General features: G+C 38.4%; 1 protein-coding gene across 4 annotated transcripts in view; it reads left to right on the plus strand.

The window, feature by feature from the left end:
- Positions 1-52: 52 nt before the first annotated feature.
- NFKB1 (nuclear factor kappa B subunit 1) overlaps positions 53-26849 on the plus strand; it is a 60053-nt gene continuing 33256 nt past the window's right edge. The window contains exons 1-5 of one of the 4 annotated variants that reach the window (XM_085325660.1): positions 53-320; positions 12709-12761; positions 13892-13976; positions 21972-22012; positions 24789-24887. In XM_085325660.1, the coding sequence (XP_085181786.1) occupies positions 12717-12761; positions 13892-13976; positions 21972-22012; positions 24789-24887 (270 nt within the window). In that variant the 5' untranslated portion in view covers positions 53-320; positions 12709-12716. The remainder of the gene's footprint in view (positions 321-12708; positions 12762-13891; positions 13977-21971; positions 22013-24788; positions 24888-26849) is intronic. The other 3 variants (XM_085325661.1, XM_085325663.1, XM_085325664.1) reach the window with 3 other exon arrangements.

The raw sequence follows: 26849 nt of genomic DNA on the forward strand, positions 1-26849 counted from the left end.
GCGTGGCCGTTGCGCTCTAGGAGCGTCAGCGGGAATTTCCAGTCAGGAAGTGCGGCGAGCCGGGGGGCAGGGGCGGGCAGGCGGCCGCGGGGGCGGAGGCTTCGCAGGCGGCGGCCGCGCAGGCCGGTGCCGCTCGGCTGCCCTCGCCAGCGGGCCCGCGGAGGGGAAAGTCCGCGAGGAGCCGGAGCGCGGGCGGCGCCGGCAGCGTCACGCCGGTTACATGGCGCGGCGCTGAGGGACGCGCGGCCGGGTCCGCCAGCGGGAGGCGACGGCGAGGACGCCGCCGAGGACGAGACGCCGCCAGCCCTGCCCTGTCTCGGGTGAGTTGGCCCGTCGCTTGCTGTCCTCTTTCTCTTTCCTGCTCTTCTCCACCGCCCGTTAGCCCCTTACGCTGGCGCTTGCTCGTTCCTGCGCGGAGTCGGTGCGGAGTGACCCTGGGGGCGGCCCGGGTCGGGCGGGGGACACCGCTGCGGAGAGCCCGGCGGCCCCCGCGGGGTTTACCGGCGGCAAACGTGCGGCCGGCACCTGCGGCGGGCGCCGCGGCTGGTCCCCGCCGCTGGGAGCGGCTGCCGTGTTCACTCGAGCAAGGGGAAGGGAAGCGGCGGCCGGTGCTGGGGAGCGGGGAGGCCGTGGGCCGCGCTAGCGGCCCCAGCGGGCCCTGCCGCTGGCGCGATCCGGGCACGGCGACGCAAACACCCTCTTGCTCCCGGTGCCGAGCTTCTAAGAAGGGCGAGTGCCGCCTTGCTGTCTCTTTTGTTGTGGATTTAAAAGCTGCCCTCTGTCAGCGTGCGTACCGCACCGGGACTCTTCTGCTTGGTAACTCCTTAAGCATGGCTACCGCGGGGTTTGCTGCTCGTGCGTATTATAAGGGACTGGCTAGCGCACAAGAGACGTCTGCGAAGTACTGTCAGAGGGGCTCAGAAGGTTGGAAAGCCACTTCTGCTGATCGTGTGGTGGGCGCTTGTTGTCAAAGGATGTGTTGCTTTTTGCATGTTTGGTTTCAAGGGTGACGTTCGTGCTTAACCCAAGAAACAGTTTGGAGCATCTATATTTGTACAGTGATTGTCAGGCCTTAGGGGGAAAAAGGTTATCATGCAAACGTAGTTTTGCTAGCGGCGCCCTGGTGCCCTGATCATGGGTGGGGATCACAGTAGATTTTCGAGTGAAGGGAACGTCAGAGATAATATAAATAAACGCTACTTTTGGGAAGTGGTAACCGGTGAGTTTTTTGAAGGCAATTGCGCTAGTAAGTAATGAAACTGAAATGTTCTCACAATGATACCGAAGTGTGATCTGATTGTTTTTGTTACATGTGGCCTTAAAATCACCAAGATTCAACTGTTCATCATTACCATTATTTTTACCTATTGATGCTTTCTGGTTCGATGCTAACTTCAGCTAAGAAGGTCTATTGACTTATTTTATGTGAACATTAAATAGAGTGTTATTTCTGAAATTCAGTGTAGATGAGCTCTATTGTTTGGCGGCTATTCTAATATAGTACACTGATGTGTTACTTCCATTCAAACAAGTGAAAATATGAGTGCCTGTGAGCGTTTGCAGGATTACGGCTTTATGAGGCTAGAGTTCTTCCCAGCTTCAGTGCTGCATTGCAGCTTCCTGTTGAAAATGCTCCAATGTTTGCTGAAAGATAACATTTGAAAAGTAAAACATATTTAAAAGTTTTGAAAGTTCATAATGTTTAGTTAGGCTTGTTCAGTTCAATGCTTCAAAGTCCTCCTTTCATTTATTCTTTTTAACAGAGAAACTTAAATCAATATTAAGCATATGTATTCTCTACTGTATTACCCTATACTTTACCAAGTATAGGGTGCTACACCACCTTAAGCGACCATACACCACCACTGTCAAGCTCACACAACACAAATGAAAATGTAGGTCTTTGTTTTATTGATATTCCAGAGCTCTTGAAATAATATGCTAGTCAGAATATATTTCTGCTTTAGAGACACATTTTTATTATTTCGAGAGAGAATGCAGTTGCCCATTTTATGAAAGCATTAGAATGACATCTTAGTTATCTGCAATGTTTTGTAATTACTGAAGAGAACCACAGTTCAGTTGAGAAAATGAAAGAGGAAAAATCATCCTGTAACTATACAGAGGCAGATTCTTAGCTTCTTTAAACTTTCCTGGCTCAGTAATTTAAGTGACATTTATGCTGAAATTATCAGGATCTGCCACGGAGGGAATACCTGGAGATTTCAAGGAAAGTCAGTGCTGAGATAAGTGCAACAACTGTTAAATAATTTAAACTGAAATATTAACTAGCAGATGGAAAAAAGAAAGTCTTTTTCTTTTCACCCTTCATCCCCCTTTTCAAGAAAGAATGTCTAATTGACATTTTTGGTCAGAAAAATCTACAGTCTTCAGAGATTCTGCTTAGTTGTTGTATGTTTTCATAGATCATTCCAAAATTTACTCACTGAAATTTTCTACCTTTTGCTGCTGTAAATGTTTGGCAACTTTAGATTCAGAAGTATTTTTCTTAAAAGAGAAGATTGTATTTATTTCCTTAGGCAACTAAAGAAAATTCTAAATTTAGCTTCTTTGGATTTTCTTTCGACATATTGGTAGTTTTTATTTTGTTCTCTATGACAGAATAATGTAGGCATGAAACAGGAAGAGAAAATGTTCTGAGTTAGATAATGGATAGGAGCAATTCTGATCTTGGTCACTGTCAGCTCTGACCCAGGTACCTTGGAAGTGGAAGTTGTAATTTTATGTCCATTAAATGAGCTGCATAGCTTTTTAAAAAGTTCTACATTGATAACATCATGATTACAATTGTCATTAATTGTGCCCTGAGGTAAGCCAGGCACTTAAGTTTGCATCTCATTTTGGGCACAGAAATCATTCAGTGGGTCCTCTTCAGTGTTTTAATTTAAATGTATGCTTGTATGTTTTGTGGAAGCACTTTTGACAGTTTCAGAGGTAAGGCCTTAGAAGATGTTTTCAAATGATTTTAGTTTCAAAGTAAAATCCTTTGTCTATTGCTTAGGTGGAGCTTACAGACAGTGTGTTGGGAGGAAGTTTCTATTGCTTTTACCTAGCGTATTTTTCCCCTTTCAGCTTTTATGTTCTTGTGAAAAGCAGTGCCAATTTTTGTCTTCTTTTAAAACACAAAATTAGCTAAGCTAAAATACTTTATGTATTTCATTCAATCCTCAAAGCAAACTACTGGTATCAACAGATCAAGAACAAGTAGGTCAGAGGCTTTTATATATATATATATATATCATACTTCTGTCTGCTAGCAAACTTATGGACAATTTTTAACATATGCAAATGAAATAAAAATAAAGTGAGCAGATATTTTTTCTAGTCTTGGTGTTAGTCTATATTTTTTATTATATAATAGATTACTGCAGAAAGTTATGACTGAGAGGAATTTTGCTATTGCTCTATAAAACACAGTCAAATTAAACCTTAGTAACCTATGACCTGCTTCACACCTTTAAATTTAAACCCTAGGTAAAGTAGTATTGAAAACCTTCAAAATCAGAGCTCTCTGGTATACTGTAATGGTGCTCTGTGCTCTTTTACCTATATGGGCCTACTGTCTGATGGTACTGGACTGTTTATCTCACGTTACATATTCAGCAGCTGTTTGCAAGCAAAAGGCTACTGAGAGTCCCTTGGCTGACTTGATAGTTGCAGTGGTAACAGCCTCTGGTGCTCTCTGAGCCAGCTGTAGGAGCTGTTGCCCCTTAAATGAGGGGGGTGAGGGGAGCTGCATCTTTCCATAACACGCCAGGACCTGCACAGTGTAGCAAACCTAACTAGAACTGCACCTCTACAGTCTTGTGTTTGTCTCTTTCAGCTGTTTAGAAACATTGTTCTTTCTTCAAAAGAAGGAGAAGACTTGGTGTTTAATACTCCTGTGTCATTTTATTTAAGGCTTATGAAATGGCACGTGTGTGCTTTCTAAGTTAGAATTTGACTTTGATGACCTACCTTGTATAAACTAGAACTATTTCAAGGAACATCCAGTGACTCTCTTTAGCCTGTACCAAAAAGTAAAGCATTTTAAAGTGATATTCATTCTAGTTCAAGTAACATCACCACCCTCTGTGGCTACAATATATTGCAGTTTTTCAGTTGTTTTGCTGTGTCGAACTTTGTGTGCTTAGCATTTTATGTACATCGGAGTATGTATTTGTCACTTTTGAGTATTGTTTATTCCTTTTGTTTAAGTTGTCTTAAATGTGTTTTGATAAAAATGTTCTCATGTAATTCTAACAATAACCTGGAAAAACAGTTTATATGTTTAGGGCAACTTAGAATATCCTCTTCTCATGTTGCATCACTATTTTGGTATTTAAAGAAGAACACTTGTACAAAAAATCCCTTCATAAAGATACTCAAGAAAACAGCCACCCATTTAGTATAGTTACTATTTGCCAAATACATTTCCTCATACTAGAGATTTTTTATTTACATACACTAGTTATCTGGTATAATAAATYTGGTTCTAGATCTCCTACAAGAATTCTGCACCTAACAGTTCTGTCTGAAAGTATCTCACTCTCTTAAAATCTTTCTTTAATATTTCTGATCAATTTCAATTTCCTCTGTAAGTATTTTTTTTCTATTTTCATAGAATCTGCAGCTCCTGTCCAATAATGTGTGTTGGACTGAAAATATTTTAAAACTTTAACCTCAGCATTTTTTTTACTATTAAAAATACACAGCCAGAACTCCCAAGTTCCACCCAASAGGAAATAATAAGCAGACTTAATGAGTAACAAGAAGAGGCAATTTGTGTAGGTATATCAGAAAAACAAATGGCATTATACTGTCATTTTGGGTTATGTAGTTTTATTGTAGCTGCAGCAGTCTAACGACAAGTGAGAGAGTCTGCTGAGAAAAGTAATATTCTTGATAAAAATGCTTCTTTGTACAAACTTTTTCTCTCGCATATATTGAGGAATTATGCAGGTATCTTTATTCAGAAGTTATACTTCTTAGCGGTAGCTGAAGGAAATAAAAAAAAAWWWTTTTTAACCAACTTCAGTATATTTCTTTTACATAAATTGAGCATTGTTGAGTTTTATACTGAGAATACAGTTTCCTCAAAATAAAACAAAATGAAAAACTGGTATTGAAGCCGTAGGGGGGAGAAGGAGTAGTAATAGTTTTGTAACATTTAAAGAGAAAAATCTCAAGTCAGTTTCTGCAATGAATTAACGTCCATTCAGAAAACACAGATGAAATGACTCCTTGTCAGCTTATGCGAGTTAGCAATCGCTTTTTGTGGGTTTTAAAATGCTTTTTCTTTGCTGTTTAATAGAAAATTCATAGCAATAACTAGAGCAAAAGTATACATGATGTTTCTTTATATTTTTTGTTCTGTCTGCTTTTCAATTTTCAGAAAACTGTATTTGTCTGTCATCTCTTATATGATCTCCTAGTCTGAAGAGTCCAGGGGACTGCTGACTGTAGCATATTTATATGTTAAATATTTATTAAATATGTGTATTTTTCAAAGAAAAGTGTATGCGTGTGTGCTTGCGTGCATACATACATATAGCTTGCATCTTCCCAGTTTTTTTCAGACTGTTCCTCAGGACACTATCCATTCAAATGATAAATGTTTGGTCCAGTCTTAACTTTTGCTGAGAGAGTTCAAAAACTGTATAATTTATTAGGATCAATCCAAACAAGATGAGTATTTTAGAACAATGAAAATAAAATGACCATTATTAAAACTGTCTATGTATTAAGATTTTTCTTGATTAGTATTTGGTGTGTGGGGGGGGTATCTCTACGCTCTCTTCCAGTGTTGTTTTCTTTTCTGTAGCAGCTCTATCAGTGACAACAGTGATGGGACTACAAGATGCTGGTAGCTAACAGCTGTTACATCTTGGCTGAGTAGACCTGCTTTAAGCAGGTTTGGACAGTAAGTGTTCAAAATACCAGTAACTGTTTGGAGTCCTGCCAGTACAATGATCCTACCGTTGTTATGTTGCTTTTTACAAGCATGAAATTTATTTTTCCTCCATAAAAAAMATCTTTTATTCAGCCTTAAAATGTAAAGTGATTAGAAGACCATGCACAAATTATAAAAATAGGTCTTATCAATGTAACTGTTGTAGGCTCACGACCCAGCTCATATGTCTGTTCTGGTACTTTGAAAGATCTAAGGCTATGTATCTATGGGCTACTATCTTGTGCAAAGGTAGAAAATAGCTATTCTCAAATACTGTTTTTTTGCTTCTGCCTCTCTCAGAATATATTTTGCTTCTCAGCTTCTTGCCCTGGAGCTGTGCTCTCATGGATTGTATCTTGGGAAAAAGTACTACATTACAGGTGAAATAATGGAAACAAAGCACTGGATGAAGTTGCAGAGAGGTGACCAGAGCTAAGGCAAACAGGCCGAGTATTGAAGAGGGTGGGCAGTGGTCCTGACTGAAGGAGGCACTGCAGTGATGAGGAGCTGAGAGTGAGTGTCCTGGGTTAGCATCTCTGTCCTTCTGTTGGAGCAGCCTGCTCTTTTCTCTAGCCAAAAATCTTCTTGTCATGGCTCTTACCCTGTTTCCAGCCCTGACCTCACACTCGCAGTGCCTCCTTGTCTGTGTGCTGTTACAGAGTTTATTCCCTGCAGTCCCATTTGGAAATGCTGGTCTAAAACAATTTTGCCTATACACATACAGGTTACGTTTTGCAAAGAGAGGAAAGTGAGGCTCAAAGATGGTAGTTATCATTAAAAGAAGTAACTAGAGAATCTGGTAAATAAGGAAGAGACACCAGGTAACATATTTTGTAGGGATTGTACAGTAAAACAGTTACTGTTTCTACCTCAAGATTTCATAGCTGCTACAGGATTTCAGAGGACTTGATACCTATCATAAAAATATCATTCTTGGTGTATAGATAGTTTGCCATGTTTCATAGTCATGGTGTAGCATAATTCTGATATAATATGTAAAAAAAAAAAAAAAAAACTTTACCTTTTGTTCTTCCCTATTGAGCTCTCTTTTTATTAAGCAAAATAAGCTGGCTAAGAGTGTAATCACAATAAATTTCATGTTTTCCATTTTTTCAATGTCCAGTAAAATGCAGTTTTTTTAACAAGTAAATTCCCGGGAAGGCTTAAGGTAAATCAAAAAAACAAAACCTGAAGAACTACTCTATGCCAAAAAAAATTTTAGGAAGTCTTGCTTTCAAAATACATAGTCAGTTGAAGTGTAGTAGTTGTGTTTCTCTTTCTTGAGGCCACATTTGCTTTCTAAATCCCAACCTTGAAAGGTGAAGAGGTTGATATTTTATGAAAAATATTTCATAAAATCAAAAATGGATGTCCTTTAATACAGAAATTCCTTTAAAATGGCAGAGTAATTTCAATTCAGAAGTATAATGATCTTTACTACTCAGAAGACATAATCTATTAACATACATATTTTTGGTCTACCTTTTGTAGAATATGGGTTAATTCTGTACAGTCCTGTTAATCCACTCTGTGTTATAACTTAAATTTTCTCCTGTAAAATATTAATCTGTCCTGATCTTAATTCTTGTATTGAACTAGTTTAAAATAATGGGCAAGTTTTGGAAGGATAGGTTGACACTTTTATTTTGAAACACAGCAGCAGGCAGATACCCTTGTGCTGATGGTCTGCATTTATTTTCTGCAGATATCATTAGGGTATTGTGTCGCATTAGGTTACATGCTTTGATTTTGTGTAGCTAGATTCTAGATACAGAAAGTTAGAGAGATGAGTGGCTATTAGCAATTTTTGTCACCTGTCACCCTCTTTATGATGAAGCAGATCTTTGTGGTAGAGAAGTTGGTGATACTGTCCTTCATCTCTCAAAACTGCGTACTATTTTACACTCATATTCAAATAACAGATTAGAAGTAGATACCTGCTTGCCATGTCATTCTTTGAAAGTCTGAGAAAGGAAGCGTATGTTTTTTTTCGGTCCTGTTTGAACTGTTAGCTTCGTCTCTAAGTGAGCTTTAAAACATAAATAACGTGAATAGATAGATTTGGGAGACTGAAGCATAGTTATTTTTGCAACTGTTTGAGGTAATATTCAAATTATTTCATTTCCTTGTTGGACGGATAAGAGATCTTCCTAATTTGTTAGTATGTACTGTTCAGGAAGCTTAAGATCTTTTTACTTTTTTAAAAGGCATGCAGCTGCTGGATGAGAAGGTATCTGTAAGAGTTTTCTGAAATAGCTGGAATGTTAGTATCTGAATCAGATCAAAATTTGATGTCTCCCGGTTGAAGAAATTTGCTGGTTTTGGTCCAGGTTCTGCTGGTCTGTAGAAAGGTAATAGGAGAAAGTTCCGTTCCTTGTTACGTGCATCACGTTGGATACTGCTCTCAAAGTGGAAAATGTTTTGCTACTTTGTCAAAGTTCAAGCTGCAAGATGAAGAGGAACATTCTCTTGAAGGAACTGGCCTTCAAGAAATCAGGGACTAACAGAAATTGTTTAGAGAAGAGTATCTTATTTTGTTTTAAAAGGCAGTTAGATGTAGTGGGTGTTGGAAAGCAGTAGAGAGGAGATCTGAAATCAAATTATTGAGGCAGGCAGAAACGAGATTTCTTGTTCCCGAGTAAAAGCATTCCTATGTGAAGTGTGACATTATCATTTTAAACACCTGATCCGTTTGTAGCTTTTATGTCAGAAGACTTTAAAAGAGTATTCAGATTACAATAAATGAACCTGTGTACTTCTAGTTGTGGGTGACTTTACCCGATATTATTTGGTTATTAATGAAGAGCAGTGATGCAAAGTAACTACCATTGAGTGCCCTTGCCCTTGGTTGGTAGTGTAGGTTGGTACAATTCTGCCATCCTCCATCTGTGTAGAAGTAACTACATTTATCTGTTGATTTGATTAATTGATTCTTTGACTTTTGTTCTATCTTACTATAGCATAACTCTAAAATTAACACCAAATTAAATTGCAAAATGTTGTCTTTTTTAAAAAAAAAAAACTTTTTCACAAAGGTAACTCATCTGCTGTGGGCACAAAGGAATAGTGTGCACACATGCATGGGCAGACAGACATATGCACACACAGTTCCGTAGAAGGCAGAACTGTACTGTTCTGGGCAAATTTAGCTGGACTTCAGGGTTTTCCATAGTGCTAGAAGCTAAATGGTATTACATCGCTTACCCTTGAATTTTCATAGTAAAGAATACTGAGTTGAAAGGCTTAATTTCCTGTACTCCAAAATCTGAAAGAATTCAGAGGATTTCCAGGATGTAGACTGTCATGGTTGTTTCTGGCCTGTAGGTGTAGGGGTATTTTTTTTTCTTTGTAGGTGAAAGTTTGCAACAGAGTGTCTGTGAATTTAAAATTGTATGGGAGCCAGGTGCATATGGTAGCAGAAACTTCCACAAAACAGTTTTAATCCCAATCATCTTCAAATGGGGAATATGTGGTTTTGACTTGACATCTCTAAGCTGCATACAGCAAAAAAGGTAGCTTGGAGAAAACATTAGGTGACCCAAAGTACAGCTCACGTAACCCTTTCACAAGGGAAGACTGAACAAAGCTACTCCTAGTAGATGTTAATCTTACCAGTTAATACCTGTAGGGAAAATGCTTAGAAATTCAARTAATAAAGGAAGAGGACAACTAAAGATGAATACAGTTAGTATTAGGCTGTCTCTAGTGTTACACTGTTTTTCTACAAGTTTATTTTTTCTTTACCATGTTATTGTCACTTTCTGAATTTGCCCCATTTATTTTGTAGGAAGCAGCAGCTTAAGGATATGTTAACTAAATAAATCCTAAACAAACAAAATTGATTTTGGAGGTAGTATTCCTGGAACATTTTTGTCATTTGTTTTGCTTTGAAATAGGAGAGAAAACATACATTGAAACTGAGAATGTTTTCAGTCAGTTTGAAGGGACATTTTAAATTGTTGGGTTAATTTTTATCTAGGCCCTGAAAAGGCAGTCAAGTGTCTGTTTACATACACCAAGCCATATGTTTGCGCATTTAAATCATCGATGTGCTTTTAATACACTGGTTTAGCTTTCAAGCAAGAGAGAATGGCTCTAGCATTTCCCCCAACCATTGCTTGGCTGTTATTGAACATGAAAGAGATCAAGTAAGAGAACTATACTTTTGGTGCCAGACAGTGTGTTTAATACCTGGTTACGAACTCATTAGTAYATACCTACTGCCACTGCTCAACATACAGCAAGCTATTTTGCTTCTATGGAGTGTAACTTCCTTCTTTAACGACTGCTGCTTTGCTTTTATGATGTTCTCCTTCATAGCATCAGCCAAAAAAAAGAGAAATGACAGTTTTGGTGAGGAGATTTTGGAGGACTGATTCAGATAAGCATAGGTGATATTAAAAATTAAAATCCATGCAGAAATATAAAAGTCCTTTAAATGAACAGGCTTCAGAAATACTCTCTACTTTTTTTGTTTAAGTTACATATCACAAAATTGTAAATGTGACCAGGAGACATAGAAGGTGTGAAAACTGCTCCCCCCACAGAGCTCTGCTGAAGTAAGAGTAATGCAGTCTGATAAATTATAGTAGAGCAAGGATGGTAGAATATGCTATTAAATTTATCCTATTGGGCTTACAGAAAAACTTGCAAGATGCTTTGTTCAAAACTTGCAAAGAAATGTGGATTTAGCATACTGGCAAGTGGGCAGATGCTACTGATCTTACAATGCTCCTTAGAACCTTTCTTCTCCAAATAAGCGTAATTATTGTGTTATCTAGGTATTTTAGGTATTTTGGAACATAGTTTTGGTTGTGACTCATGAAATATTAAGTGATTAAAGATGAGAGATCAGAAAACAAGACCTTAAGGCCAGTTTTTATTCTGTTTGCACAAAAGAAATCTGGCATCTGCACTCACAGTTAGTTAATCCGTGTGTATCAGTCGGGTGGGGTCATTCTGACGCTTCCTAAAAAATATGGAGGTCTTCAGATTGTTTTCCATAATATCTATACCTTTAACTGGGGAGTGCAAGCCACAAAATAAAGTTTTATTTTATTTTTTTTTAGTGGTTTTGATGGCTGGGTAGTTGGTGGGGAGGGTTATATGCTTTGGAGGGAACAAAAATGGCAAATAAAAACATGTCAGTGAAGGTTTTGTTATAAATGCTTTGTACATTGGCTTTTTTCATAAAGATTGATAGTAATAGCAAATCATTAATGAAAATAATGTTTTGGAGAATGTGCTTGTGAGGTAATAAGGTTGACTGGTACGTTTTTCATTGCTAAATTCCTGAGGTATTAGGTGATGAAGTACAGCTCAGATGACAGTGGCTACTTGTTACGTCTGCTATTCATTTTTGGCTGAGACTTTATGTCCAGTTACTAGATACTTGCTCAAATATTGCAATTAAAAATTTTCTAGTAAATATTTCTCTCTAAAATTGAATTGTAGACAGGAGAGTGTGTTTATTTTCTAAGTTAAGAAATAATTTTATCTTCATGGACCACTTTTCCTGGAAGGCAGATGTGTATTAAGTGTCTCCTATTTCACTGTTTTAAATTTTCTTTTTCTACTTGTGTGGGAAGGCTGGCCCTATGCCATCTTTGGAATTTGTTAACAAGCTGAGTTGAGCTTCTGTCAGAGTGAAGTACCTGAGTATTACAATTTTCTTTCTGCTATTTGCCTTTCTAATTCCTGCAGAGGGTTCRTAGTGACTCAGTTTTTCTTCACTCATTTACTGATGGCTTGCCACAGTCTTTCGCATTAGGCAGCAGGTTTTCATAATTCACTTTTCTTTTTTGGAAAACATGGTTCATATTCACTGTAGTGGAAAATAAAAGCCAGTGACGTCTTTCTATTTTATTACCCTTATTTAGTGACTGCATGTATGCAAACACATGAATCTCTTAAAATAGGGACTACAGTTATTTTAATTTTTTCCTTGAAAAACTGTTTTTAGTAAGAGCAACGTAAATGAAGTCCTTTTAACATCCTTTTAACAATGTTTAAATGAAAAGAAATAACGTGCATCTCATATAACAGACCTAGTAAATTTTTAAGATAGTTTCACATTCTGCTACTGGTTTGTYGTTATGGCCCTGGGAAAAATAAGCCAGGATAAAATTTCCTAGCACATGAAGACCTGTGGTAGAGCGTTATGGATGTTGTGCATCCGTAACAAGCATCATTAACAKTAAAGATGTGTGGTTGGCAAGCACTTTTGGACCTCTGGAAGTAAAGATGTCCAAAATTATTCAGTGTTTGCCTTTTTATTTAAATAAAAAAAATGTTAGATTTTTTTTTAATCTCATGTGCAATAGTACTTCACAAGACAACTGCTGGGATTAATTCATGTGTGCTTTGAAGTCTTTTTTATTGTATAAAAATGAACAATCCTGCTTTTGCTAAACTATGGTAGAGGCTTTACCTAAACTGCTAGAACAGAATATTCAGGGCAAAGATAGAAACAAGTGAATTCCTGATTTTAATGAAGTTGCAATAAATGTTGACTCCAGGATTCTGGCTGGGATTCTGAGTTGCATGGTAGCAGAGGGTGGAAAATCCTAGACTTAGCCTGTCTTGTCCTATTCCTTGCAAATCCTGGGGAATTTTAGGAGTATTTCGGAAGTCATTAATGTTATAAGTAACATAAGGTGAATCAGAGATGGAGATTTTAGCTCTAACATTTTGCTGTTTTCTGTACTGCTGTGCGTGGAAAATATAACATTTCTGATCATGCTTTTGTGTTTCAGGACTTAAAATGGCAGGAGAAGATTCCTATATTATGGGAGTGTCTGATCCCCAAGTAAGTGGATTTGTATATTTTCAAAATCCTTGTATTCTGTCCTAGCTCCCTGTGTTGGGTTCTTCGTATGTGTATTGCAATGTCACTTCCTGTGTATAACATCATGATAATATAAAAGCATTCTAGTTATTAGTTGGAATCAAGTTTTGAGGKATCTATCTTTTTTTTCTTGAAGGCAGTGCTTTGTGTGACTTGTAAAGTGCCTTGCCATGGTGAAATGCTGTCTGTCTGTGACACTTATTCTGAAATTCCTTTCATGGTGGGCACTGGACTTGATATGAAAATGATGTGCTAAAAGGCCCCTCTCTATCATTATTGGTGAGATTTTTCTTTGACATTGATGACTAAAATGTTCCTTCGCTCACGCAGATCAGTAGGCTTAGCKCCTCAAAAGCTCTTCATTGATCCAGATGTTATTAGGTCACTATGATTCATTTGTACTGCAAGAACGGCACTCGAATGAAAGATTCCAACAGAGAAATCATCTCTACTCTCATTTCCTAAAGGAGAAGATTTTGTTTTGCACTTGCACCACTGTGGAGGAAGATAGATTTAGACATGGCAACAATTATAGTGGCTTAAGATATGTTAGTGTTCAAAACAAAAATTAAAATGTAATCTGGTGATACTTTTTTTTTCTTTTTTTGGCATTAGAGCTTCTAAATATAACTAAATAAGTAATCTGATTTGGTGGGGTTAAGTTACAGAGGTGTAAATGAAAATTCACTGATTCTCAGCAAGGCCTTGGGCAAGACATCTAGCATCAGATTTTCAGAAGATCTTAGGATCTAAGCTTTTTTAAGTATATAGCTGATGGTGCATGCAAGCAAAAAGTGTGCTTAGGAACTGCTGAGTTCAGTGCAGTCACATAATACCAATGAAATATGGTCAGTGCTGTCAGGTTTGCTAGCAGTACTGTTGATAAACCATTAAAACAGAGATGACTTGGTGCACAGGACCCCTTGAGATCTGGTTCATCCACCTGTAAAATAGATTAAAAATGTTTACGTACAGCACTGGGGTGGTTAGAGTCTCATTATTTGCAGAGAGCTTTGAAATTCCTTATTGAAAAATGCTTTATGAAATTATTTATTTATCCAGTAATAAGAGTGAACTTTCTTTCAATATAGATGTTTGCAATGGATCAGCTTATGGGAATGAATGCAATATTTAATAATACAAGTTACATCACTTCAGACTTACCACTACGAACAGGTAGGAGCTGTTGTTATTTGATTATGGTACTGTTCCTGCCATTCCTTCCAGTTTGTTTTTTGTGCAGGAATTCTTTCCAGAGGCTTGTTTACAATATTATATTTCATAATACTGTATCCCAAAGTTGTCAGCCAGAATTAATTTGGATTGACTTTTTATTACATCCTTAAACATCTCTACCTTCCCTCATAACAGTTTCAACAGTGGGACAAATCCAATTTTCTTTTGGCTTGTACGGAAACTGAAAGTTTCAATCAGTTAAATGATTTAAGTGATCAAGCAACTTTGCGTGACCTGTTTTTATAACTTATTTGTTTTTTTTTCCCCTAAATTTCCATCTTCAACAACCTCTGGTGTTTGAATTGCCAGTTTGCAGAGTGCAACATATTTTTCTATTTTTTTCTCCAACAGTGTTTCATTTGTTTTAAAAATTCTTAAGGTGCTTGTTTTTCACTAATAAAGTGTAAGGTATATTCAGCTTCCTGTATCATTTGCATCTGCTTTTCCTTCTCAGTGACCTCTCTGTTTCCTGTAAAAGAGCAGTCTGATGTTAGAAGTACCTGTCAATTTCCTGAATAATAACACTCTATTTGAAAGATCAGAGTTAGATTTTACCACTAAACACTGAAAAGAAGCAAATAGTATTCTACAAAAATCTAATACTCAGTTCTTTCCAGTATAGTGCCAGGATGGGAATGCAGAATAGAAAAATATTATATCTTAGCCACTATTAGCTGCTTGGTCAACCTTGGACTAGTTTTGGTTATTCAATGTCTTTTTAAATAGTACTCTTTGTTTGAAATGAGGTAGCCCAGAGACTTTTCATATTTTTTTCTTACTATCTCCAATACAGATATGAATATTTTTCAACATGGCAACTTTCTCTTGTTGATTCAAGTCTGTGATGTATCAGGAAGTACCTGGTGTCTTGTGTATTGCAGGTTACTTTCCTTTGTTGAAAATGCAAAATCACTTTTGTTTGAGGTGTGGTATGCTTGACAGGAACGTAAGGTGTGAAGGGTAAAATGGAATAAGCAGTGAGCCTTTTGCTTCACTTAAAGGTAAAATTCCACCCTAATGTAAAAATAAGTGCTGATTTTAAAAAAGGAGGGGGGGTTGTTTACTGTTCTAGAGTTTCCTGGTTTAAGCTATACTTCATTTTTCTTGACTGAATAGTAATGAGGAAGGATCAGGAAGCACATATGGTACAGATAATTATGTTTTAAGGTAAGTTTTTATCCTGATGAGCAAAGCTCTTGACAAATACCGACTAGTGTCCAACAAATGAATGTTGCAATCATTTGTTTGCAGTGTGTTTTTATTAACACAGATAAAATTGTTCAGTAAAATTAATCTGCTTAAGATTAAAAGGCTTGTGCAGTGCATGCCAGCTTTTTCAGTGTTCCTCCAGAGTTTCTATGGGACAAATGTGGTTATTGGAACTCTGATACCCCCATAATGATATCCTTTTTACACATACCGTTTAAGCTTACTTTGTAATCCTCACACCAGACTAGTTCCGTACAAATTATTCAGATATACAAAGCTGATTTTCAGATATATGTCCTGTCTAAACTAGAAAACAGCTGTTTTTAAAACTATGTGGGGGGTCAAGAATTCACTGAGATCTGCAATCACAGAAAACTACTGTAGTACTCTGGGCTAAATATAGCTATGCCCTTAATTTGGAAAATTGCATAKAAACTGCCTTTTTTCTTTTCTTTTCTTTTCTTTTTTGTTCTTCTTATGGCACTGCTCTTGTCTACTATTGCAGTGTAAGTGCTGAGTTTCCTGTGTACAAAATGAAATCTAATAAAGGAGGGTGGATTTGAGGTTGTAACAAACAAAAACTTATGACTAAGTTTCAGAAAAGGTTGATCACTTCAGTGCCATCTAACTTTGCTATAGTGATTTTGTTTCTGGAGTAGTATCACTGTAATACTCAGCTCCTGCACTGCTTCAATCAGTGATACGTCATTATGGTGGACTAGCTCTTTAGTTGTAAGGTAATCTGATAATTTGAAGCAGGAGTTGTATTTTATTTTTTTCAAGCAGGAACAAATTACCTCTTTTTATACAACAAGACCACTTATAAATTTCATATGGGACTTTCCGAAAGTACCCTCAGTAAGATGTGGAGAAGGTGGAATAAGTATTCTTGAAAGGATTTTTCTTTAGTACAGTTGGCTGATTTAAACCTGAAGAACCAAAGAGATTGATTATTGCTCGTGATTTGGTGTTGTGCCTACATTTTTCTGTCTCTGCATTCATAAATGCACACTATCTGACTTACTACATTGGCAGGCAGGTTTAATATATAACTGTCAATTGCAGTATTATACTAGTGTAGCTGAATCAACAAATAGCTGGGGAATTTGGGGACTTTTTGGTGATAGATGTTCTGCTCTTACATTATTATTTACAGTAATAGCAGAAAACCGTTGAGGTGACAGGACAAGGACTTTCTCTGTGTGGTTGTCAGTGTTGAAGTCTCTTTGCTCACTTCTTTCTCTGTCTCAATTATGTCAGTTTTGAGTAAAAACTATGGTTAGTGCTTCGTTATTTTGGCTCTAAAGCTGTTGTAGTTAATTGTTTGAAGTTCTACATTTAAATTTAGAAAAAGAAGTAATCTCTGTGTGGCTTTGGTGACAAAAGGATGTATTTATAGCAAGTGCCATAACAGTGCAAACTGCAGGACTGAACTACGTGTTTGAAACACCACTCACCCAAGGGCAGTGTGGCATGAAGTYGAACTGTTCTTTGGCTCATTGGGAAATACACCTAGGCAGGTACTAATCCTTGATGAAGATGGATGGAGCATTATCCATAGCGCTTATTTAGGGGGTGTAAAAGCAGATACACATTGGTATGATATGCACTGTTTAGTGGAGGGACAAAGTGATGCCTTAAATTGCAGAGGAAATGGGCAGAGCTCTGAGCAAATGGTTCTATAATTTTGGATGTTTTTTACTTCCTCCTTGCTCTACAAGATCATTGACAACCATACAACATACAGCAGTCTGTGTGCAGGTTAGAGATGGCTTTGGGAACATATCTGTGAAAGCTGCTTAATTATTCTGATTTTGAAGGGTTCTGTTCTAACCCTTCAGCTGTTGGCATAGATGCAGCTTAAAACTTATTTTTTTATGGCAGGCAGAGTTAAGCCTGTAAAATTGAAGCAGGGCCATCAGCAGCTGAAAAGTATTGCCAGCAGGCTGCTGAAATTACAGTTTTCTAGTGATTCTTTACTTCTGCTGTTTCCTTAACCTCTTCTGTGCAGCTCTGCAATGGCTGCTGTTGAGAAATGGGAAAGGCACAGAAGGAGAAGGGGTGGTAAGAAAGCTCTGACCATTGCCAAAAATGAGATCGTTATTCATTTTGCATGGCCGTAGTCCTCTAAGGCATTAAGGCATGGCAAGATCTGTGTGTGGCTTCTTCTTCTTCTTCTTTTTTTTTTTTTTTTTTTTTTTTTTTTTCCCCAGGATCTTCTACGCTTCTGTTCTGAAGAGTGAACTGGAGGAGGAGAGAAGTTAAGCAAAGCCTGTGTGCTGCTAAAAGTCATGCATTAAACACCGCAAAGTTGAAACGCAAGAGGGTGCTCCTGCAAGGGTGGAGCCCTGAGGGGGATCATGTGCAAATGTTACAGTAGGCTTTAGGAAGGATAAGACTCTGAATCTAGAGCCTGAGCTTTTAGTGGCAAGGTACCACTGCCAAGGCTGGATGCGAGAGGATTGGTGTTGGGTCTCATAGTCAAGGCCCGGAGGCTGTGAGCRATTTCATCTGTGTCCACAGAGCAAGACAGCACACTGAATTTCAAGGGTGAGATGCGATACAGCTGCTTGTATTGGGGACACGCTTCCAGAGAGGAGGTGTAGGTGGGGTACTTGACCACAGTTGGTTACAGGTTAAAATGAACTGCTTCAGGTAAGCTGTTAGATAAGGAACCCTACCAGTCCTGCAGTGCTGTCAGTCTTGCAGGAATATCCCACCAGCATCATAGATCCTTTTTTTTCCCTTGACTTTGCTGTGATGAGAAGAACGAACCAAAGATGGGTCCTCCTTTGTGAGGTGAGTGCAGGGTGAGGCCTGTACAGAGGAATTAAAACGTAAGTGGTGGGAGTGTTGAGACGCAGGAGAGCCTCTGACTCAGGCAGGAAGGAAAATGAAGAAATGTAGCAGTTGAAGATGATGTGAGGAAGTGGGAGTGTGACTCAGGCTGGAGGGGAGGCAGTGGGACGTGAGTTGGTCTGTGGTGGGTGAGACGAGAAGACAGAAAAGGAAGCACTGAAAGGAGTTAGGCCTCATACCAAAATGTGGCAGCCTGCACCAAACCCTCTCCAGGCTGGAGGCCTCCAGGGTTTAATTGCATTTCACAGCCATCCTGACTGTACAGCGGTACCAGGCAAATCATGAGGAATTCTCATGTCAAAACTAGGCTCTTGGCAATCTTGTGATTCATTCCTATGTAGAGGCCAGCTCTGTGAGTGTATGATGCTTCAGCCTCTCTCCAGGACAAAAGTAGAACATAAGCTGTGCATTAAGTGCTGTTCCTTCTTGTAGTTGTGTAATGCTCAAAAGGTGGTTGCTTGTTAAACAAGAACTTGCAGCAAAAAACTTTCCTGGGGCTGATCCCAGCCTGGAACAGAGGTACAAAAGTTGGTCCCAAATCTTGTCATAATTAGTTCTTCTTACAAGGTGTGTATCTTCAGCTTACCTGCTATCTGCTCAGACCAGACGTGCCTACTGATAAAAAAACAAACAAACAATTCAGAACGTCCCTGTGCAAAACACTTCACTGAACGCTTCCCTTCTCCCCTGCTTCAGGAAAGGWTGAGAGAGCGAAAATGAACCACAGATAACAGATGTTAGGCAGGCTGTCTGAGGTACTTCTGGAAAGTGTTCAGAATCCAGTGAAGACAGCTGTGGGAAATCTAATGCTAAGTAAAATCCTTTTTAGAGTCAACATAATACGCCATTTGTGCTTGAAAGACGCTTTGAGTGTTGCTGACTTATTCTAAAATAGTATTTCTGGTATAATTAAGTGCTTTGCATTAGAGTGCCTTCTCTGCTCAGTTACTCTGATCTAGTTCACAAAATGCACTTTTTTAGTGTATTTCAGAAGAAAACTGGACAGCTTAACTGTAGTGCTTTGTGAGGAAAGATCCATTATGCTATATCAGAGAATTACTTAGTTATAGTAAAAGAGAAAATGTTTATTCACAAAAACCAGAGGGTAAAATAAGACCTTACAAAACTTGATTTTAAATGCATTAGTATGTGATTCACATAATCTGGCTGAATGTTAATAGACCATCTAATTTGTTTTTATATGCTTACATAGTACCCTTTCTTTTTGTACTTTCTTTGTATTAGTGTGTAAGATATTCTGATTTCTGTCTATCAATAAATTCGTATGCTTTTTATAAGCTTTATCCCAAGTGGCATGTAGTTACTACAGTCCTGAGTGTTTCAGTGCTTAAATCGCAAATACCATTCAAGGCAAAATTATTTTTGTGGTGTGAATTCCCCTTGAGCTTTCCTGTATGTCATTATCATACAAATCCCTCTCTGAGGAGTTTGAAACCCCACATGCTGAGGAAAGATTTGTACCTGGATCTATTGCATCTTGGAGGTCTGCTGTAACCACTTGGTTGTTGGATAAAAGAGCATTTAATTTTCTGGCTGGTGTTTAAGAGAGCAGTAGTATTTTGTGCTGATTCTAATCCCACACRTATGCCTTGAAAATAAATTCCTAAGAGAAAAACAGCCAAGGAATACCTACTTGATGGGTACTGTCCCGGGGGATTGGCGGAGAGTAGAGATACACAGGGTATATTTAAGATGAAGTATTTCTGCCAATGCCCAGAAGATGCAGGGCCTCTGAATTGTTAAAGTAGAAAATTCTGGCTGACTAAAGCATGAAAAGAGTTAGAGGCCTCTGAGCATACACTTTGCATTTAAGGAGCCTAATTTTATTGACACACAAGCCCAGCTTCAGCTGTCTTGATTCCATGTTATAGAAAAAAAAAAAAAAAAAAAAAAAAGAACCCAAAGAAACATAGTAAACCTAAATATTGCCCTACATCTATTAAAATTTTCTGAAGTCCAAAATGTTTTGTTGTGCTTTTTAATGTAAGAGAATATGCATATCATTTGGGGGAAAGTTTTTTACGTGGCTATTCCAGTTGGTTTGTTTTGGGGGGTTTTTTGTAGTAGTGTTTACTTTTCACAGGAAACTRTTGGACTTGGGAAATAAAAGATATTCTTATGTAAAATTGCTGTGACAAGTATTTATGGTAAAACTTTGGAATGAGGCTAATTCAGTTGTTGAGCTAGCTGACTTTGATAGCAAAATGATGATTCTGCCTATTAGCATGTTTATCAAAACTTTCTGTTTTGGGAGAAGCCTATTCAGTGAAGACCTGTTAAACGAAACTGAAGTTTTACCGAGGAGTGGAGGATACATGTAATCATACTATAATTATAAATAAATGAATTTCTCTGCCATTTGAAAAACTCACTAAACATTAGGCCTACTGACAGATTAAAGTGTTGATGTAAGCATGTACCTCTGTGCTCAAGCCAAGCGGCTGAATAGTTAACGTAGCTGAATGGCGTGATGCTTACAGATGTGCAGCAGCAGATCGTATCTGTTCCTGGATGTTGGCAGTGTACAGTATGCTTTACATACACTTGCAGGCTCTGCCAAATAGCTGTGGCTGATCTGCTCTGGAGGTTTCATGTGTCCCAGTGAGTTTGCTAGATTCCTTAGCATTAATATCTTTAGTGTGGTATAAGTGGTCATGCATAATCCCAGCAGGGACATAGCTGGCAATATACTGTATAGATATTTATAGCAAAGCWGTCATTTGGTATCTGCTTTGTTAACAACTGCATTTTTAGCATCAAAATTAAAATCCTGCCCCTTGCCTATCGAGAGAAACACAAAAGAAATTAAACCTCTGAGAACTGTTTTTTTCAGATTCAGGAATGGCTTGCATTTTAAGAGGTWTTTCACAACCATATAGGCCTGAGAGCTTTGCTTTTCAAAGTAAATAATCTAAACAAGATCAGAGTTGAAGTTAAGCTTTGATCAGATGATTAATTCTTAGCTCTGGTAGCGTGAAGTTCTCATAGAATTTAAGCTCTGCTTGAAAGGTTGTTTCAACTGGTAAATTCTGAGATGTTTATGGTGTGAAGWTAGCCACTGTTCAGGGAACGGTGCAAGACTTGAAGTTGCTTAAGCTAGACCTCCTTGGAAGGACACAAACAGAATTTTAGRAGAGAATAACCATATGTATTGATAYCGTATTATAAAGTCTGCATCTGAAGTCCAATAGTGTGTGTCTGGTGGTTTTAGAGGGACAGGAGAATAATAGTTTTAAAGAACATCTGAAATTTTGAAAAGAATGTAAATGGATTAGCTCCTCAATTCCTTTTTTTTTTTAAGCAGCCCTGACTGTTAGGGCATGTTGAGACAGCTTAAATTCCTCCTGTATTTCCATGGCTCAGTGCTTCTSATTGGCTGCCTCTAGATTTTCAAAAGCACCTTGTTGGTAGGAAGCCCTGGAGCCAAAGGTTTGGGAGTAGAGACTGTTGGGCTCTAGCATCTATACAGAGTACAAAAGCTAACCTTGGCCTCAGGAAGGCCAGGCTGCTGTCATCAGTGGCAGGAGGAGGATCCTRTTCTTACTTACCCTTGACAGTCTTAAGCCGTGGTCTTAGTTGCCCCTTTAGACCCTCTGAGCTAAAATTAGCCTCCGTGAATTAAGTTAATCCTTCTCTTCTTACCCCATCAGTCTTATTGAAGGCTGGAAATGATGGACTCCCAAGTGATTAAGTTATTTATTAAAATTTTATTCAAGTTTTGAAGATGCCTAAATGCTTTCGAAAATTTTATCCTGAGATACCTGAGGACATCAACTTTACCCCTGTAACTTGTGTGCCATGGTAATAGAAATTGYATTATGACTTTTTTTCTTTCTTATATATTAGCAGACGGACCATATCTTCAAATCATAGAACAGCCTAAACAGGTAAGAACAACACTGCATTTTGAAAATCTTTAAGATAGCTATGTCACTATATTCAGCTTTGAATAAACTATTAGTTAAGATGAGATAGAAGAGCACTGAAGAGGTTGAACTTAATAATAAATGCAGCACTTAACTATAAGCAGGTTTTCCTCTCACTTTTGTGATTAAGTTGTTTGCTGTTTTGTTTTGTTCTCATCTTTGTTTCTCTCTGTAAGCATCATAAGACACCAAAATCTGAGGGTTTTTAAAAATGTTTTGCTAAATATGGAATCCCCGTATTTGAACTGGCTTTTAAAGTATCTTGGTATGTTGAAACATAATTGAGTGCACCAAAAATGGAAGATACATAGAATGTGTTCCACATTTCTTGAAAGATGTGAAATAAAAAATAAAGTAAGTTCATTCTGTTCCCAAAACTTATGGGAAATTTTGACTCATGCTTTGGCATCATAAAGAAATTGATTTGTTGTCCTTCAGGTTCCATGCTGTCCTTTGAGATTCCTTTTGCCATGGTTAGCTCTTCTGAATAACTCAAGAAAAGTGAGATGAAATGCTTGGATGTAACTTTAGTGTGACCATRTAGCAAACGCGCTGCTATGGCAATGTCAGATTCGTCCCATTGCACTGGTTAGTCTTCATGCAATTCAAGTACAAGATAATTACTGTAGAGAACATACCTGCTAGGGACAGGTTTATACCTGAGCATCCCTACATGAATTGGGGTGCCTCAGCAATTTGGGGGCCAGCAGAGTACTTTGAACTCTTGGAAGAGTATGCTACCTCTTCCTTGTTTTAGTTCATCCCAAATCCGGCCGTGTCTTTGCATAGCTGAGCCTACAGTGTGCACTGGCTAAGGAGGAACCAACCTTTCCATGCATGACTTCTCCATGAGCTCCTGCAGCAGAGCAGCTGTGTGGCCATCTGAGCAACAGTTTATGCCAATAGTGCTATCATCGATAACACCGATAGCATTGGGAAGGGTGATCTGCAGGCAGTGTACTGTGCTTGTGATAATTCTAGGCACAAAGTTATGATTAGGAAGAGTGAGGTGGTAGATGTGTGATTACACAGGGAATGGCAGGAAGCTGGATGAGGCCACCCAAATAGCTGCTGTGTCTGCCAGCCCAAGGGCATATGAGGTGAAGAGAGACTGAGTCGTCTCACGCATGTCTTGACTGCAGAGATTGCTCTGCTTTCTGGACAACTTGAGTTCAAGCCTATCAACTGGGCATTTCATTTGCAGTACAGTTGGTCTCAATTCACCACAGGAAAGAAGATACGTACTTCAGGATTAGTTTCTTGTCCTGTTGGTATCTAAGACCCAGATCTTTCCATTTGCCTGAGAAAGTTCTCAAAATGCTTTAGCAAGATAGGTATTKAGGCTAGTGATTAGAGTGATTTTTTTTTTGAACCATGGCATTAGCTGTCAGCCGACACTCTTTGAATTCATTGAAGCTGAATGATCCTTGATGACGGATACAACACTAACCGGTGCAGTGCAGACAGACCTGGCACCTTAGCAAATCTATATGAGACAGGAACTTAACAAGAAATTGCAGGACTGAGGAGTAGGTCTGAAAGTAATCAAAGTTTGGGGGCCATGTGTAACAGCATCATTAARTGGATATTAAAATGTCTTTCTGTGTTCCTTCTTAGATGGCTTTCCTTTTCAGTAGGAGTTTTCACCCTTTATGCTTAATAGAGTTGAGCTTAAATTACATAGAATAATCTCACTGAGCTCTCTTGGACACACAAGATCACTTTGCTCCCTTATGTTTGCTAGCTTCTCTGATGCTGTTGAGGGTGTGTGTGTATGGGGGGGGGTTCTCCTAGCCTCAGAATTGGATGTTGCAGTATTGTGCATCCAGACTTTTTATGAAACTTTTTAACTGTCTTCATGACTGTCTTCATTAAATTTCTTGAATTTAATTTACAAGCAAAATATTTTATGTCATTCTCCCATTCTTCATACTTCTTTTGCTTATCTTTCTGGAAAGCTCTCCCTTTCTTTTTTTAAAAGGTAACTCTATGACATTTCAGTTTTCTAAATGTTTCTCTGTTAGTATATTCTGACATTTTGATTCATTAGAGTTACCAAATACCTTTGCTTAAGAATTGCATTTTCTGTACTGTTCAGACTACTTGGTAAAAGCAGAGGGGATGTTATTTCCTTTCAATAAATATGTGATAAATGGACAACTGTGCTCTAGGGTGGTTGTTAGTATCCTGCAGTTCCCCCAAAATATACTCAATTGTTTGTTTATGTAGCTGAGATGAAAACTCAGTCATTCAAAGTCCACTGATCATTTGTGCTTCTTCTGGACTCTGCTCAGAGATGCAGTTTTCACATGAAGCTGCATTTTTTCACTCTGTACAAGGAAAAAGCGGTCCCCCCCCCATACTCTTTTGTCTATGATGCTTTGTATTTTCCTGATTATTATTGGCTTCAATTCTCTCTCTCTAGCACTTATGACAGAGGGAAGATCTGCTCTTATTTTATCTTTCCTTTAATTTTTATCCTTTTTGGGGGGTGGGGCAGAGTCACAGATCTCTGCCCCAAAATCCCTATTGCTGCTGTRTGTAAGAGTGAGACTAGAACAGCTGGGTGCTACAGTTTATCGATGTTTTGTTAACTAGCGTTCAGATAGCATTTCAGAGATTTATTTTTTGTGGGCTGTTTGGGCAAGTGTGTGTGTGTGTGTGTGTGTGTGTACATGCACTATAGTTTTGTTTTCAAACAGCTTTCAAGTTTCTTTTCCTTTATTTATTTCCACAGAGGGGTTTTCGTTTCCGATACGTATGTGAAGGGCCTTCACATGGTGGACTTCCTGGTGCTTCTAGTGAAAAGAACAAAAAATCATACCCTCAGGTCAAAGTAGGTACATACATCTTTATTTATTTATTTTATTTATTTTTGCAAGCTGAGTGCAAGTGCCACATGTATGCATATAGGACTTTACTGCATATCAATATAATATGTCAGACTGCTATTCAATCTCAACTTTCAAAGTGCAATCGAGTTTAAAAAGGAAGTAGATATCAAACCTGTGGAGATGTTTAGGCACAATGTTAATCTGCTAGCTGTTGAACTGTAAGCCCTCCTGCACTTACCATCTCACTGCCTGTGTACAGACCAATGGACCTCTCCCTTAAGATGCAGTTTTAGTGTAATCAAGGCCTGACTTGTTGTAGTCTGATCAGTGATTCCACTTCACTCTAAGAAGCCTGTTTACCAGGTCTTCCTTGCCTTTCTTTTCACATTACTCCTTACCCARTACTTCTAGGATACTGTATTCGTAAGAGCTTGATGCATCTTSCTTTAAAGTCAATGGAAAACTTCTTGCTTTAACAGGAACAGCATTATGTTCAGGTGTTTGCTCAACAATTTTCTTTTTTTCTTTCCAGAGAAATAGGAACAGGTTAATCAAAGAACACTCTGCTAGCACCATATGACGACTGTAGCAGTGATGATTAATCATTCTAGGATTAGAGATCAACTTTCTTTACATAGGGCTCTTGCAGGATTTTTGTGTGTGTGTGTGAAAGATAGGCTGTGTCTGTTTTTTTTTTTTTGTTTGTTTTTTGTTTTTTTGAATTTAATAAAAGTAACAGTCTTGATTTTGCATTAGGCCTCTGAGGAACAATTGCACTAGAGTGTGTCTCAAGAGGAGCAGGGGCAATATCTCTTGGAATTATCTCTTCCTCTCTCTTCTGGTGATGAGAAGGAGGAGAGGGAAGGGCAAGCAGTTGGCCTCTGTACTAGGCCTTTGCATGTACCACTGCTCAGCTTTCTCCTTTGTGTGCAAGCAGTTCATTTGCAGTTCTTGAGAAAGACTAGAGTTTGGAACAGTTACATCTCCAGAGTGAATCAGTATGAGTATGACTCAATGGAAAATAATCMGCATTGGCTGATATAGCCTCGGGTGTTAGTCTGGCAAACTGAGAAGAGGCTGGGAAAGATGATTTCGTGTAGCCTTGCAAAACTATGATGAAAAATTACTAGCCCAGGCAAAGAATCTACTTGCTTTTTCCTTTTCTATTGTGATGGTAATGATGAACCAGTGAATAAAACTTCACTGCCATGTTCAAACATAAAATAATTTACCACAATTGAGCCAGATCTTTGGATTCTCCTCTAATCTATATTGATAATTAATATGAATGAAAGTTACCAGAGATGTGGTGAGACACACAATAGCATGACAAGGAAATGTACAATAAGAAGTGATGCAGGGAATAGGATTTCTCAGGGAATAAACTAGAAAGCAAAGTGTTCTTTGGCTTTCCATCAAATCTTGTTTTCATTGATCATCAGATCTTAACTTCATCTAAAGCTTTCCCCCCAACACGTGTCGCTTTCTTCCCCTCCCATTCTGCTGTATGTATTTGAGTTTTTTCTAGTATAAATCCCCACATGGCAACACCTGCTGGGAGAGGCTGGCAAGGGAACACAACAATTAAATTCCTTGAGGCCATTGCTTGTTAGTGCCTGTTCTTGATTCAAGTGATGCCAGTAAAGAGAGAAATGTTTCACACCTTTTCCTGTAAGTCTCTCCTGTGCTTTGTCAAAGGACGCTCACCTTGTTGTAACTTAGGTGAGCACAGTTGAAAATCGCTGTGTATTTTTTACACTTGTGCCAATGCTTTCACCATAAACCTACATTTATTGATTATAGTGATGTGAAAAGATAGTAGTGTGAACTTTGGCTGTACTGTAAAAAGGAGGCTTTGTGACAGATATTTAAACCTTGACTATGGTGTGTTTAGTACAGCTCGCGATGGCTATCTCTTATGCTTGGCCAACTTAGTACAGAAAGCTTCTCTAATTTACCAGAAG

This window comes from Rhea americana, unplaced genomic scaffold (assembly GCF_003343005.1).
Source record: "Rhea americana isolate MKP2758 unplaced genomic scaffold, rheAme1 scaffold_99, whole genome shotgun sequence".
In the NCBI taxonomy this organism is placed as follows: domain Eukaryota; kingdom Metazoa; phylum Chordata; class Aves; order Rheiformes; family Rheidae; genus Rhea; species Rhea americana.